The following is a 14,307-nucleotide window of genomic DNA, read 5'->3' as shown; positions in this document are numbered from 1 at the left end:
GAGAGAGGAAGGGAGAGAAAGAGAGAAAAACATCAGTGCAAGAGAAGCATCAATGTTGCCTTTGTACACACCCAGGGATCTGCACTGAGATGAGGGGTCATATGTGTCCAGACCAGGGGTCACACATGCCCATGTCCAGACTGAGGATGAACCCTCAACCTTCCCAACCAACTGAGCCATACCAGCCTGGGCAGCCTCAGTACTCTTGACACCTGGTTGGGGATCAGACTCTGTTGTGGGGGCTGTCCTGTGCGCTATGAGATGTTTAGTAGCATCCGTGGCCTCTACCCACCAGATGCCAACAGCAATGCCTCTCCAGTGTGACAACCAAAAATGTCTCCAGACACTGCCCAAAGTCTCTCAGGGGAGGAGGCACAATGGCCCCAGCTGAGAACCACTGGGCTAATCCAACCTCCTTACTTGCAGGTGAGGCCACTGGAACCTGGAGAGAATAGCTGCTTTCCCTGGTGAGTTATAGGTGAGTCACCTCTCTGAAGAGATTCCCTAGAAAGGTTCTTTTCGGTGACACTTCCTCCACGCCACCACCCAAATCATAGAGACAGAGGGCACACTGCTGGCTGAGGAGTCCCTTCAATTAGGGGCCATGCTAATTCGCTGACTTCTTTGTTCAGCAAATGCTCTTGGAACCCCTACCTCATGCCAAGACTTGTTCTGGACACTCCAGATAGAGCCATAAACAAGAACAGCAATGTCCCTGACCTCATGGTGATACATTTCCAGTAGAGGGAGATAGACAATAAATAAGATGTTTATACATGGGATTATGTGCTATAAAGGAATTTAGGAGCAGGATGACGAAAGAGACAAATGGAAAGGGGCCATTATGTGCCAGGGTCATAGAAGGAAAGCAGTGGAATTTATACTCTGAGAGGGTTGAGGTGCTCATGGATTAGCAGTTGCCCAAAGCTGTCATCACCCCAGCTGTGAAGAGTAGAGGAGAGGGGCAGGTCAGAGAGGAGGAGGCCTGGAGGGTCACTGGGAGGGAGGGAGAGAAGGAGCAAGGAAGGATAAATCCCCAACAGCTTTCTCCTCTGCCCTCCCTCCAGCTACTGCTGGTGTCCCTCCTATTGGTTAACTCAATTGGAAAACAGAGGGCAGAGAGCCAGAAAGGCACTCTGCAAAGGGCGGCCTCCTCTGCAGCAGGCAGTTAAGGAATCAACCTAGGAAATGAAAGGAGACACGGGCTACATTAGAAAGGGCAGGCAGGGAAGGCTTCTTGGAGGAGGTGATTCATAAGGGATTCGGTAAAAGAAAGTTCTTCCTGCACATATATAAATCCCTACAATGATAACCAACAAGAGTTCTGTTCTCTGGGAAGCCTTTGAGAAGGCGGGAAATGCATTAACTTTTCCAGGTCTTTTCTAGCCAGGAAGTCTTTCCAGTTATTAAGTAAAGTAGATTTTTATTCTCAGACAGTAGGAAAAAAGGGACTGAATTTTCTGAAATAGAAATCTATTTTCAAATGTTTTAAAGCACACTTAGATTGCACCGTGAATAGAAATTTGCAAACACATAATACGTGGTTGTTTAGTCTGGCTTTTGCAGGAGTTAAAAGCAAGCAATGAACAGGGGGCTCTCAGACTTCTGGAGATGGGAGGGGCATTGTGTCTGATCCAAAGCTTTTCATTCAACAAAGACCTGAGGTGAAGTGTCTTTTCCAAGGTCTCACAGCTACTCACCATCAGATGAGGAAGGAGGAGGCACCAAGGACAGCAGATAGAGACCAGCAGATGTACCCTAGTGCTGACAGGGCACCATCAATGTCAAGGCGGCCACCTCTGAGCCCTCACCCTCCTCTGCAGCAGACAGCTGAGCTCCTCAGAGGAAAGAACCAGCTTAATCACACTGTCCCTGCGGAGCATTTGCCAGAGGCAGCCTGTCTCCTTGCGGGTGGTGTGCCTCAGGAGTCGGAGGGACGGCTTTCAGTAGCCTGCGTCCTCTGCAGACTGAAGATGGCAGAGACAACAGGTTTTGCTGGGGAGACAGAAAGGCACCTGGACAAAATACCCAGGCACAGTGTCCATCCATGTGGGCTCAGACGGTGGCTCTGCCACTCACTGTGTGAGTGTGGGCCAGTCACTTCACCTGTCTGTGCCTTAGTTTCCTCATTGTGAATGGGGGTAGTAAGGACACCTACCCCCGTGTTTGTTGAGTGAATATGAAGCCCCTATCACAGCATCCAGCAATAGTGAACACTTTGATCAAACATGTTTGATAAATACTTCTGATTCACAACATACCGTGGGTAAATATTTCAGCAGGGTGTAACAAATATCAGGTAAAAGGCATCCACTATTATCACCACCACCACCACATCATCATCAGTTAACTCATGCCAACGAGAACTTCGGTAAACAGGGACACTGCCGTTCAAAGTCTCCAAATGTCCCTTCAGCTGCCCAGACATGGCCCTGCTCTGAGAAACCCCAAATAACAGCCCGGAGCTAGCACATCTGGGGAGCAATGAGTCACCACAAACAGCAGTGGAGGTGCGGGGTGGGGGGAGAAACTTTAAATAGCAGCCCCCTCCTGGGCATGTGACCTGGATGCTCAGGTGTCAGGGAGGCATCTGTGGGTGGCTGTGGATGAAGGCACTGAGCCCCCCAAGTCCTGCTCACCTTGCCAGCACTATGGGGGCACCCACCTTGTCAGGAAAAGAAAGATCCCCAGCAGGTGTCATTGCTGAAAACCCCAAAGCGTCCTCTCAACACTTCTATGTTTACTAAGTTCCAGAAAGTGACCCTGGGCATGGTCCAGGAGACTGCCAACAAACTCCTTTCCTTCCTTCCCTCTCCCCTCCCTCCCTCCCTTCCTCCTGTTCTCTTTTCCCTCACTTCCTTCTTTCACTCATTTTCATTCAACAAATATTTATGGCATATCTACTATGTAACAAGCACAAATCTGTGAGCTAGAGAATTTTTTAAAGAGGATAGGAGAGACACCACCCTCTGTCTGTACCCAGAATCTCTCTCTCTCTCTCTCTCTCTCTCTCTCTCTCTCTCTCTCTCCAGCCTTCAAACTACCAGTTGGGAAAGCATACTTTAGCTCTGCATCAAGTTCTAGGTTGTTGTGACATGCCCACCACAGTGCCCAGCATGGAGAAGGCACCCAGCTCGAAGCTGCTGTGACGAGAAAGTGAAGTCACACAGCAAGTGCTCAGTAATTGTTGGCCGTTGTCATTCCCCTACCCGAGGCTCTGTGCTCAGCGTTTCACACACCCACCTTTCCATAGCCACTCTGGGAGTTGGCGACCATTATTACTCCAGTGTTATAGATGAGGAAACAGGGCCCTCACCTATAAGTTTCATCTATTGAGGAAACCTAACCCCAGAGGGGTTAAGTAATGTACCTCAAGGGCTAGAGTAGAGGCTGGATTTGAGGCCAACAGCCTGGCTGCAGAGTCCACTCTTAACCACCACCGGTGATGGTGAACATCCATTGGCTCTCCTGCCTGAGCTCAAATTCCTCCTCCCTCTGGTTACTACCATTTTGTTCTGGGAATTGCTTGGTGGCATTGCCAACTGAGGTGTCCCAGCATGTCCTGGCCCAGCAGCAGCAGTTGTGTGACCCTCACTGAGCCGATCCCTTGCTCTGCCTTGCTGGACTTTGAATCTTGGGCAAAGTGGGGCAAGCATGGAGAGACGGTGGTGCTCTGACCAAAGAGCTGATTAGCTCTTACTTCCCGGCTCGTTTAAGCTGCCAGAGCCTTCCCCTCCAGCCTTTCCCTTGAGTCAGTGGCTCCCTGCAGCCTTCCAATAAATTCCAACTTGTCTGAAGTTTTTCAGCCAGAATTGGATGCTGCAACCGAGGATTCCTGTTCAACCACACTGCCTCTCACTTGACTGGTGCACGATGCCCCTTTAAGGCTGCTTGGCAGGAGCAGACTCAGAAACCCCCACTACCACTGGGCATGGGCAGATGGGGACCAAGAGCCCAGTACTTACGTGCCATCCACCTTCTCCATGCCATGGAAGTAGCTGATGCAGTCTGATGTGTTCCTCAGGTTAAAACATTTTTCATCAATAAACTGTGCTGAGTTTTTGTCCTCAAGGTCCCTCTCCAGAGCATGCTGAGCATCTCTGTTGTCCCTGGGTGGGGGCGGGGGGGGGGGTTGGCAAGGGTTTATCTCTGGATAATGCATTAATTCAGAGTCCCTCACCCAAGAGCACATGGGTGGTTGCTGCAGAGCCACTGCTGAAAGCCAAGTCTTTGAACTCTCAGAAGGGTGCTCTGTCCATCCCAGCAGCTTCTCAGCCCTCTTCCCACTTTGATGCCCTCACCACATCCCCAGGGCCTCCTTCCAATCCAAGCAGACCTGTTGTTATCCGAACAGGGGTGAGCAAACATTTACTTTGAAGGGTCAAATGCTAAATATTTTAGGCTTTGTGGGTCATATGATTCAGCTCTGCAGAAAGCAGTCACATATAGTATGTAAATGATGGGTATGGCTGCATTCCAATAAAACTTTATTTACAAAAACAAGTGGTGGGCCAGAGTTGACCCTCCAGCTGTAGTTTGCTGACCTGATTTAGAAGACATGAATTCACACTTTGAACAAAGCCTGGTATGGCTTTAAATCATGTGTCTCATCCTACAGCTGGCACAGAAGGAAAAGATGTCAATAAGACCCAGTAACTTACCTTTGCATTGCTCACAGGCTTGTGTAAATAAATAGAGTAAAACGACATATGTACAGGATGGTAAAGGTAACAGTGCACTATGTGAATGATACCAAGTAATATTAACTCAGGGTGAGGGGGTAATCAGAGAAGGCTTCCCAGGGAGGTACTAAGCTGGTTTTTCCTAATGATAGTGGACATTGTGCACAAAGTTGGGTGGGGGCATGAAAAAGTCAAGCTGAGGACCACATGTGCAAAAGCAGGGGAACCAGAGACCTTCAGGTGTTTAGGGACCTACAAGCAGCTCAGTAAGTTTGTCAGAATCAGGGATCTGGCGGAGTTAGAGATGGGGCATAATCCAGGATTGGGTGGAGGCAAGGACTGGGCAGAGTCAGGGACCGAGCAGAGGACCAGGACTTGAACCGAGCAGGGACCAGGACTTGAACCCACAGGGCTGGTATATTGGCTAAGAAGCTTAGGCTCAAAGGCCCCCATTCGCCAAATTCTAGCCATTGGGGAACCACTTTCACGATTCCTGTCATAGTCCCAAAGTACATACACTATTAGTTGCATCCTACTTATCTTTTTACTGAATCACTTTAAAAATATAAATGCCATGCATGTATTCAAAGGGAAACTCTCCATCACTGTCTTAAAAAGAGCAATAATTCTTCCCATTAATGGGTCACCTCAAACATAAATACTAAGTGAGCACTATCAGAATCCTAGCTAGAATCCGTTGTCTCCAGAAGGGTGTAAGCCTGAAACTTTTTCCGTTTCCCTCTTGTTTGAAAAAGAGATTAGTCAGTGTTAAAAACACCTAAGCCTCCATTGGGAATTTTGCCTTGAAGTGCTTAGAAGGACTGAAAGAGAACAAGAGAGTAACTCTGACTAAGGAAGCTGACATCCTGATGCCAACTAGGACGATGGATGCACATCTTACCTTGGCTTCTCGCTTTCCCCTCCTGCGTCCTCTCATTCTCTTACTCCCTCCATCCCTCTGTCTCTTTCTCTATCTCTTTGTCACTTTTTTATCTCTTTCTGCCTCATCTTTCTTGATTTCTCTCTGCCTTAGGGTCTCTGACTCTCTCTCTCCTTCTCCCCTGTCTGTCTCCATCTTTTTGCCACTTTCTTTTTCTGCTGTGGATACTGGAGCTGGTGAGGGGTTACCAACAGGCCAGGAGCAGGAACATTAAATCCTGATGGTGGGACCCCAACATCCTCAGAGAATGTTGGCTCAGACGGAGGCATCCCGGGGCCTCAGAATCCTCGGTGAGCTGGTCCAGACTCCTGGCCCTTGCTAATGAGGCCTGGAGAAAGATGGGACAGTCTCTGAGTCCCTTCCTTGGCCCAAGACAGTGAGCCCTGCCACTGTCAAGGCTCACCCGGCTGTTGATTCACCAGAAAAAGCCAGAACTTGGCTCCTGCCCAATCAGGAAGAGCCTTTCCTGCTTCGTTAGGAAGGCTGGGGAGCTGAGAACAAGGTCCTGCCCAGACAGGGGCCTCAGGCCTCACCCGGAAAACCGCAAGTCAAGAGTCCAGGCCTGCCTGTGCCAGGCTAGCCACCTGAGTAGGCCAGCGGCAGAGCCTCCCTACAGGCGGCCAGGACACAATGGTAATAAAGCTCTGGCCATTTCTAGGTTCATTAGGCTGCCTGACAACACGGGCTGCCTCCCTGCAGGATGATAGGTATTCTCTGACAAATGGGCTGCTCCTCGAGATAGAACCATCTCCATCTGGGGTGGCCCGGGCCCTGGTGCTGCGAAGGGAATACTCCCCACCCCGCAACCCTCTGCCCCAGCTGGTGCCTCTCTCAGTGCGCATTCCAGCATCTCCTGCTCTCTCTTCCCGTTTCTCCGTGTCTGTCCCTCTCCATCTCTGCTTTTCTCTGTCTCTAACTCACCTCTTCATCTCTCTCTTTTTTGAGTACAACCGTCTCTCCTCTGTCCCTCTCTGTCCCTCTGTCTCCCTGACACCCCTCTCCCAACTCTGTTGACCACTTCGTGTTCTCTCTCTCTCTCTCAGTGCTTCCCCGTCGCCCAGGAGATGGGACTGTCTTGGTCTGTTTCATTCTCTCTGGTTCTCCCGACTCTCCCACCGTGTCCTTCATTGTCTGGGGTTGCACAAATTGCACCCCCAACCCTAGTCTCAGAATTTCCCTTCTGGGGTCCAGCTCCCCAGTCTCAAGACTGGCCTGTTGCTCACTTTGCCCGTTCAAACTGTCCTGCTCCCCAGACTTCAGCCCTCTCGATGCCCAAAGGCCGAGTTTTGTCACAGCCTTAAGTCAAAAGGAGGGCATTTTTTTGCTCTTGCCAAAAAACATCATTGTAAAAACACAAGCAATAAAAACATGGTAAAGGCATTCACCTGCCCACATGTTTTTTGTTTAAATCCAAGTATATAAGGTTTTTAAAAAGTGAGTTAATATATAGACAAATGCTCGGCAAACAGCAATCCAAGGGGAGGGTGGAATCGTAAGAAGTCAGGACAGAGGCACCTAGATGACAGGATTTAACCTGCTTTCGTCCATTCAGTGGGTGCCATGTTTGCACCTCATTCGGATCTGCCCCTAACCTTGCCTTCGGTTCTGCGAGTAACTTTTCAACCCTGCCTTGGATGCTCTATTGTCCTGGGCGATTCTCTGCAATCCTGCCACCCGGTCCTCACCGCCTCAGTGGAGTTGCGGGACAGCTGTGGTGGTGGAGGCGGGGAGTTGACTGCTGTTCCTGGGGTATGGCAGGCCAGGGCACCCTCAGAGCCTATTTGCAAGCTGCCTGCCCCTTATCATTCCATTTAGGCTGCCCGTGTGCCACACACAGCAGGAGGGAAGCCCTGAAAAGGTCGCCAGCCTGCCTCCTGCTACCTCCATCTGAGTAAACGAAGAGGAGAAGCTAGCAGAGTTGTGTGTCCTGCATGAGTCAAAAGCAAGTGCCGGAGTCGAAAGCCAGGCAGAGAGGCTGCCTCTGGAAGAGCTGGGAGCCAAGGGCTTAGCTACGGGCTCCAAGCCTTGTAAAACTCAAGCCTCTCTTTAATTAGGGGGGAGCCTCTTGGCTTGTCATGGTACCAGTTACATAATCTTCCAAGAACTAAAAGCTGATTTCTTTTGAAGGCTCTCGGCTCAGGCGTCCACTAGCCCTACTCTGGAGATGCCCCTGTCTTTCACCTTGATGTCTAATGCCACCCACTCCCTGCCACTTCCCGTGGTTCAGAACTCACATGGGGAAGCCACAGTGAGGAGGCCACAGCGAGAACAATTTCTTTTGCTGAGGCTCTCATTGCAAGCAGGAACAACCAGGGATGTGCTGACTCATGGAAATCAATGTGCACATCTCAGTGACATCCTACGGGTGGAATGAAATCAGCTATGACGGCAGCATTTATACCACTGAAATTGGCAAATGCTCCAAATCAGGACTTTTTTCCTTCCTAGGGAGGTGGTTGTTAAACACTCCCCAGTACACCACTGACCATAAGAACCATCTAGAGCTGGGGGTCCATCTGGCTTTCCCCCCGACACCTGGGGGACCCAGTACAAGCTCTAAGAGGGAGAGAAAGTAGCCCTTACCTCATCTGGATATCAATTCTCTGAGCTAGTCTTCTCATCTGTTCTTGGCAACATTTTAACAAATCTACCTCCTGCATTGAAAATGTCAGAAAGAACAGCGCCCCTTAGAAACCCACATCCTCCTGTCCCCCAGACCCGCGCCCCCATCCTCACCTCCCATTGCCCACCCCCAACCCCACAAGCTGAAATGTCGGGGTGGAGTCCATTTCCTGCCCCACCCCATGTGATCCCATGGCCAGACAGATGAGGGTCGGCTATGGAGATTCCACATACTTGCCCACCTTCTTTTCTCTTTTATATATTTCCAGATCAAAAGAAAATTTAGCACCTACTTTGCACCAACTACTCAATTGTGGAATATTTTATCACTGAATCATATAATGCATACCAAGTGGTACATAGAGTAGGTGCTCAGTTAATGCTAGTTATTACTATTATTATTTACTAGTATGACGAAGACGGCACCCACATTTTGGAGATGAAAAGACTGAAAGTCAAATGACCTTCCTCCCTGTTCCTAAACCACAACTTTGGGCCGCCCCACCCTCCCCGGCTTTCTGAGCCCTAACTCTGCACGGCCTGACACATGAGGCTTCTGCTCCCGGCAGGCAGCTCAGAACACTCTCTGACCAGCTGGTCCTCCCTCCCACCTTGAGGGACTGGGTGACCCAGGAGGCACCCTACCTGGATAAGGTTTTTCTCCACATTGTCATGGACCAAATCGATCCCAATCCTTTTCTCTCGGTGGTACAGACACTCCAGGGCCACCTGCAGGAAGCAAGCAGGGGAGACTGGGTATTTTCCCTGCTGTCTGTTAGGCCCTGAGAGGAGGGACTCACATCTCTCTTGAGTTTTATCCCCGGGGAAACTGGATACTTCAGGTAGTGGCATCACTGTGCATCTGAGTGTTTCTGGCAGGGGGGTCGGGGGGCTGTGAGATGCCATTACTGCAGACGGGTGCAATACTGGTGCATATCACATCAGTTTGCTGAGCAGATTAAGTCAGCTTGAGAAGTGTAAAGCACTCAGAGTACTGGCAATTAATATTATCTATGAATATTAATTGTTGTTGAAGTTGACCCTTCAATGTGAGTTTGAGCTACATGGGTCCATTTATATGCAGATTTTTTCCAATAAATATTGTAGATATGGTATTTTCCCTCCCTTGGGATTTTCTTAATAACGTTTTCTCATCTCTAGCTTACTTTAGTGTAAGAACATAGTATATTATACTTATATGTGTTCATACAAGATATGTGTTACTTGACTGTTTATATCATCAGTAAGGCTTCCCATCAACAGTACACTATTTATTAGTGGTTAAGTTTTGGGGAAGTGAAAACTTATATGTGGATTTGCGGCTGCAAATGCAGTTAATGCCCCTTACCCCATCATTGTCCAGGGGTCAACTGAATCTGAAAACCTGTTTTTGGACATTTCTAAATGGGAGGGGAGCTTTGGAAGGTGACCAAGGCCAAGCCCAGTAAACCCTGCCGCTCAGCAATGGACCTTTAACTGTCGTGGGGACATGAGCAGAGTGGAACACAAGACAGGAGAAGTGGCAGCTCGGGGAGGCCCTGCAATGAGACTGAGAATGGTGATAGGCCACTAGCCTGTGATGTCACAAAGAGGAGGGGGCGGGGCAGGAAATGGGGAGCATCACATCTTGGCATCGGGATGCCAATGATCTGGGAACCCAGGGAGGAGAGGGATTCATTGATTCCACAAGAATTTCCAGAGCCCCTTCTCCATGTCACTTTCAGTCAAGGTACTGGGGAAATGGCAGTAAACTCCACAGATGGCCCCGGTTGTGATGGAACTTTCACAGAGAGGGGAAAACACACACCAGTAAACACATCAACTCCATCATTTCTGACTGTGATAAGAGTTGTGAGGAAAACGGCGGTGTGGGGGGCTTGCTGGGGAGTAAGGGTGTCAGGATGGTCAGGGAGGACCACTCTGAGGTCACACACCATGATCTAAACCAAGAGAAGCAGCGGGAAGAGGGAGCGGTAGGTGCCAAGGCCTTGCAAGGGAGGAGGAGGAGTGGACAGAAAACCATTGGGACTGGAGTGGAGAAAGTGAGGACGGACTGGTGGGCAGAAGCTGCATCATGCATTTGGAGGCTGTGATTAGTAATTGAGATGTTAATTAGGGTGCATTAGGAAGCCACTGAGGGGGGTTGAGTGGGGAAGTGGGAAGATCCAGTTTAATATTTAAAATCACCCCTTGGCCACTGTCTGGAAAACAGGTTGGAGGAGAGCAGGAACAGGGAGACCGGGAGGGGGCAGTCACCACTGCCCAACTGAGAGGCACCTGGACTCAGGCAGTGACCCTGCACATGGAGAGAAGCGGAGAGAACCAAGATGTCTCTGGACCTTGTGCCACCACGGGGCTGTCTGAGGAGGCCACATGATGTGAGGGCCAGACAGGCAGGGAGAGTGGGGAGAGAGCAGGAGAGGAGAGCATAGATTTGGGATGCTGCCCTCGGTCTCCGAGCAGCATTCCTGCCCACTCTCCCCCCAGGGAGAAACCTGAGGGTGTAGAGAAACAGTAGGACTCCCCCCACCCACCCCTCTGTAGTGGGTGGAATCTGTGCCACGTCTCCCAGAGGATCCGGAGGCAGGACCTCTCCTACAGAAGCCCCTACACCTGACATGGAGCAGGAACAGCTGCAAGAGGTTTCCAGGCAGGAGGCTCTGAGTCCCCACGTGCTCCACGGAGCCACAGAACATCATTCTGGGTGGCCAAGACCAGCTCCCCCAGCCCAGGGCAGGCTCCTTACCTAATGTCCACTCCAGAACCCAGAGAAAAACACTTAGCCAGACTCCCTGAAGCCAGGGAGTCCAGGTGAGTTCTGGCAAATGGGCTAAAAATGAAATCACATGATGCACCTTTTGGAAAACTGATACTTCCCACAAAAAGAGACAGACACAGTTGGCACAATGCCCTACCCCTACCTTCCTGCCTCACGTGGAAATATCACAAAGCTCCTTGCAAGCAGGAGCTTGCGGTATGAGATACGAAACCTCCTTGCAAGCAGTAGGGCAGCAGCTACGAGCTAAGGATGGCCAAGCAGAGATTGGAGCCTGTCTACTTTCTGGCATCAAGTGCTGATGTTTGCTCTGTTTCTCTCTAGAATTCTCACTATGACAGAAAAAGAAATTCCTGTTTGGTTGAGTTGCTTTAGTTTCCATGCAGCCCAAAGCCATCCTTACTGATCCAGGGTATGATGAGAGACCAAGGAAGTCTTGAGAATGTCCATATTTGGATATGTATTCATTTATTGAACCAATACTCATTAAGTGCCTCCCATGTGCCCCACACTGTGCTGGGCTGGGAAGATATTCAAGCCCGTGGTATAGTGAACAGGCGGTGAGCATGGGCATTGCTCATAAAGGACAGAAGTACAGGTACATCAGAGCTGAGTATCGTGTTAAACGTATTGGTGACAAAACAGACAAAACTTCCTGCCCTCATGGCGCCTGTATTCTAGCACGGGGAGAGGAACACTAAATAATAAATGTGAATCTCATAGGGTATGTGAGCAGATGTTGAGAACTTCAGAGACAAACAAAGCAGTTATTGTAAGCGTGACCTTCCAGACCACCACCACACACACATGCCGGATGGAACTCTCATTTCCATGTAACCCCAAAGAAGAAAAGAAACTCCATTCACTGTAAGGAACCCTGGTTTAACTTGGGATTATCCTAAAATGACTAAGATTATATTTTTTGTCTTAAAAACTGATTATAGAGGACGATGCTGCTCAAACCAACCCCCCAAGAGCCCGTCATCATTGTCCTCACTCAGAAAAAGCGCAGGTGCTGCGTCATGGCAGCCTCCACGCCCCGCTCCCAGCCCCACACTGGCCTGCAGGGGACATTTGGCCTCTTCAGCAGCACACTCCAGCCGCTTCTTGACGGTGTCCAGGCTGCGGTTCTCGTTGAGAAGCCTGTCCAGCTCGTAGCTCAGCTCGGACTTCCAAAAGCCAATGTCTGACAGCCTCTGGCCCAGGTTCCGGCAGGTGCCCTCTTGCATCTGGCGGGTCAGCTGGTCCTTGTCCTGCATGAGCTGCAAGGAGTCCCCTGTCAGCCGGCCAGCCCACAGCCGAGAGGCCTCAGCCCCGCGCACCTGCAGCTCGTGGGACCTATCCCAGTCTTGGGGGCTGTAGCGACAGAAGAGCGCTGAGCGGAGCACAGGCAGCGTGATGGGTGGCTTCGCAGAGCTGTGGCATGTGGCTCCCTTGTCCGGGCAGGTCTGGGCACTGGACACCCTGTAGAAGAGGCTGGGTCTCCATGAGCTGAGGTAGCGGTACCCAGGCAGGTAATAGGGCTGGTAACATTCCTGGATCACTGGGGCCTGCACAGGTGGAGGCACCACAGTGAAGCCACAGGCTTTCTTGGGGCCACAGTAACTGGCAGTCTGAGCAGTTCCAAGAAACTCCATCCTCTCCCATCAGCCCCAAAAGGGCAAAGCACTGCTCACAGGAGCCAAGGCTCACAGCAAAGGGAAGGAGGTTCTCTGGGGACTGTAGGACCTCTGTGACTCTGCACTGTTGTCATAAAGCCTGGGAGACAGGGCTTTACTGGGGCCCTCACTCACTTTCTGGCCAGCTGGGACCATATTGCTCCAGTCAAAACATACCCAAAATCACCTAAGTGAATATGAGTTGCTCAACCCACAGAGTTGGAGGTGTAAGAAATGACATTTACCTATTTTCCCATATCAAATCTGCCTTTGCAGACCTAACTCTGCCTATGGGAGAAAATTTAATGTCATCCACTCCAGTAAAACACAGTTGGTCTCCTTCTGTCTCTGTCCCCAAGGTGGCACCAAAGTGGGACATCCACAGAATGAACTCTTGGTACACAGGACAACAGGAATAAATCTCTGACATATTCCGCTAAGTGGGAGCGGCTACACTCAAAAGACCACATCCTGGGCGGTTTCATCCAGATGACGCTCTGGAAGCAGCAGATTCACGTGGACAGAAGACAGTTACCAGGGGACGGGGCTGAGAGGACAAGAAAATTGGGGGATGGCGAGAGCATGATCTGAATCTCGATTGTGATGAGGGGTACACAACCAAACGTGTTTGTCAAAACCTGTAGAACTGCCCACTAAAAAGGGGGAATTTTACACAAATTATACTTTAATAAACCCGACTGTGATGGGGAGGGCAAGGGACCGTGAGCTCCACGACTCAGTAGGGACCCTGTTTGGTTCACCATGAGGTCCCAGCACACCGCCGAATGAAGGAATGAACAGATGGGCATCTCAAAGGAGAGTTTTATCATTTCAAAAAAAGCATTCAACCATCCATTCTACATCAATACGTTTATCCCATCAAGAAAGTTCCCTGTCTCCTGGTCTGGTGGTGGCGGCAACGAAATCCGAAGGTCTAGAAAAAGAGGGGGGTTTGGTTTGTGCGGACTTTCCCCCTTCGAAATGGGAAAGACAAGGTTCTGACCCTCAAACAGTCATTGTTAGTGGAGTTTGATGGCCAATGGGAATGTCCTCCCCAATTGCCCAAAACCAGAGCTGAAAAATGGGAGTGGGTATAAGAGGACTAAGGCAGGGAGAAATAACATTTATTAAGCAACTTCCTTATACCTGAGGCTTTACATGTACTCCTTCATTTAATTTCCACAGAGAATCTATGAAGGCCTTTGACACCCCCATCCCGAAGGGTGTCAGAAGCACACAGGGTGGGGTCTGGACCCCTCAGTGCCTACGATGCTCACACCTGGCGGGATCCTTGGAGACGGGAGCTCACACTCAGGAAGAGCCTGCACGTCGAGGGCAGTCACAAAGTGGACCAGGAAGATTCAGGGCACTGTCAAAGCACTGAATTTCAAGGTAAAAACAATAATGGGAGCAATAGCTAATGGTATAAAGCAAAATTCTGACTTTCTCATCACTCCTCGCTACTTTCAGTCTCCCCAGATATTACTACCGTTGTCAGACATTTGTATCTTTCCAGAAACACCCATACATACACAAACACACATACACCTGTGTCTTATTTACATAAATGGTGAATAGGACACATGCCATTTTCCACGTAACCATAGCTCTCGGACAGCGCCTCATGGA

The 14,307-nt window shown here is 50.0% G+C and overlaps 1 protein-coding gene across 1 annotated transcript in view; it reads right to left on the bottom strand.

Moving 5' to 3' along the window:
• TEKT5 (tektin 5) overlaps positions 1 to 12,657 on the bottom strand; it is a 34,625-nt gene extending 21,968 nt beyond the window's left edge. The window contains exons 1-4 of the mRNA XM_037069004.1: positions 12,082 to 12,657; positions 8,890 to 8,973; positions 8,206 to 8,276; positions 3,966 to 4,109 (exon numbers count right to left, since the gene is read on the bottom strand). Coding sequence (XP_036924899.1) covers positions 3,966 to 4,109; positions 8,206 to 8,276; positions 8,890 to 8,973; positions 12,082 to 12,657 — 875 coding nt within the window. The remainder of the gene's footprint in view (positions 1 to 3,965; positions 4,110 to 8,205; positions 8,277 to 8,889; positions 8,974 to 12,081) is intronic.
• Between the last annotated feature and the right edge of the window lie 1,650 nt (positions 12,658 to 14,307).

Source organism: Sturnira hondurensis, unplaced genomic scaffold (genome assembly GCF_014824575.4).
Source record: "Sturnira hondurensis isolate 20B ecotype Veracruz unplaced genomic scaffold, ASM1482457v3 Scaffold0018337, whole genome shotgun sequence".
Taxonomy (NCBI): domain Eukaryota; kingdom Metazoa; phylum Chordata; class Mammalia; order Chiroptera; family Phyllostomidae; genus Sturnira; species Sturnira hondurensis.
This window is presented reverse-complemented; position numbering and strand designations above follow the sequence as displayed.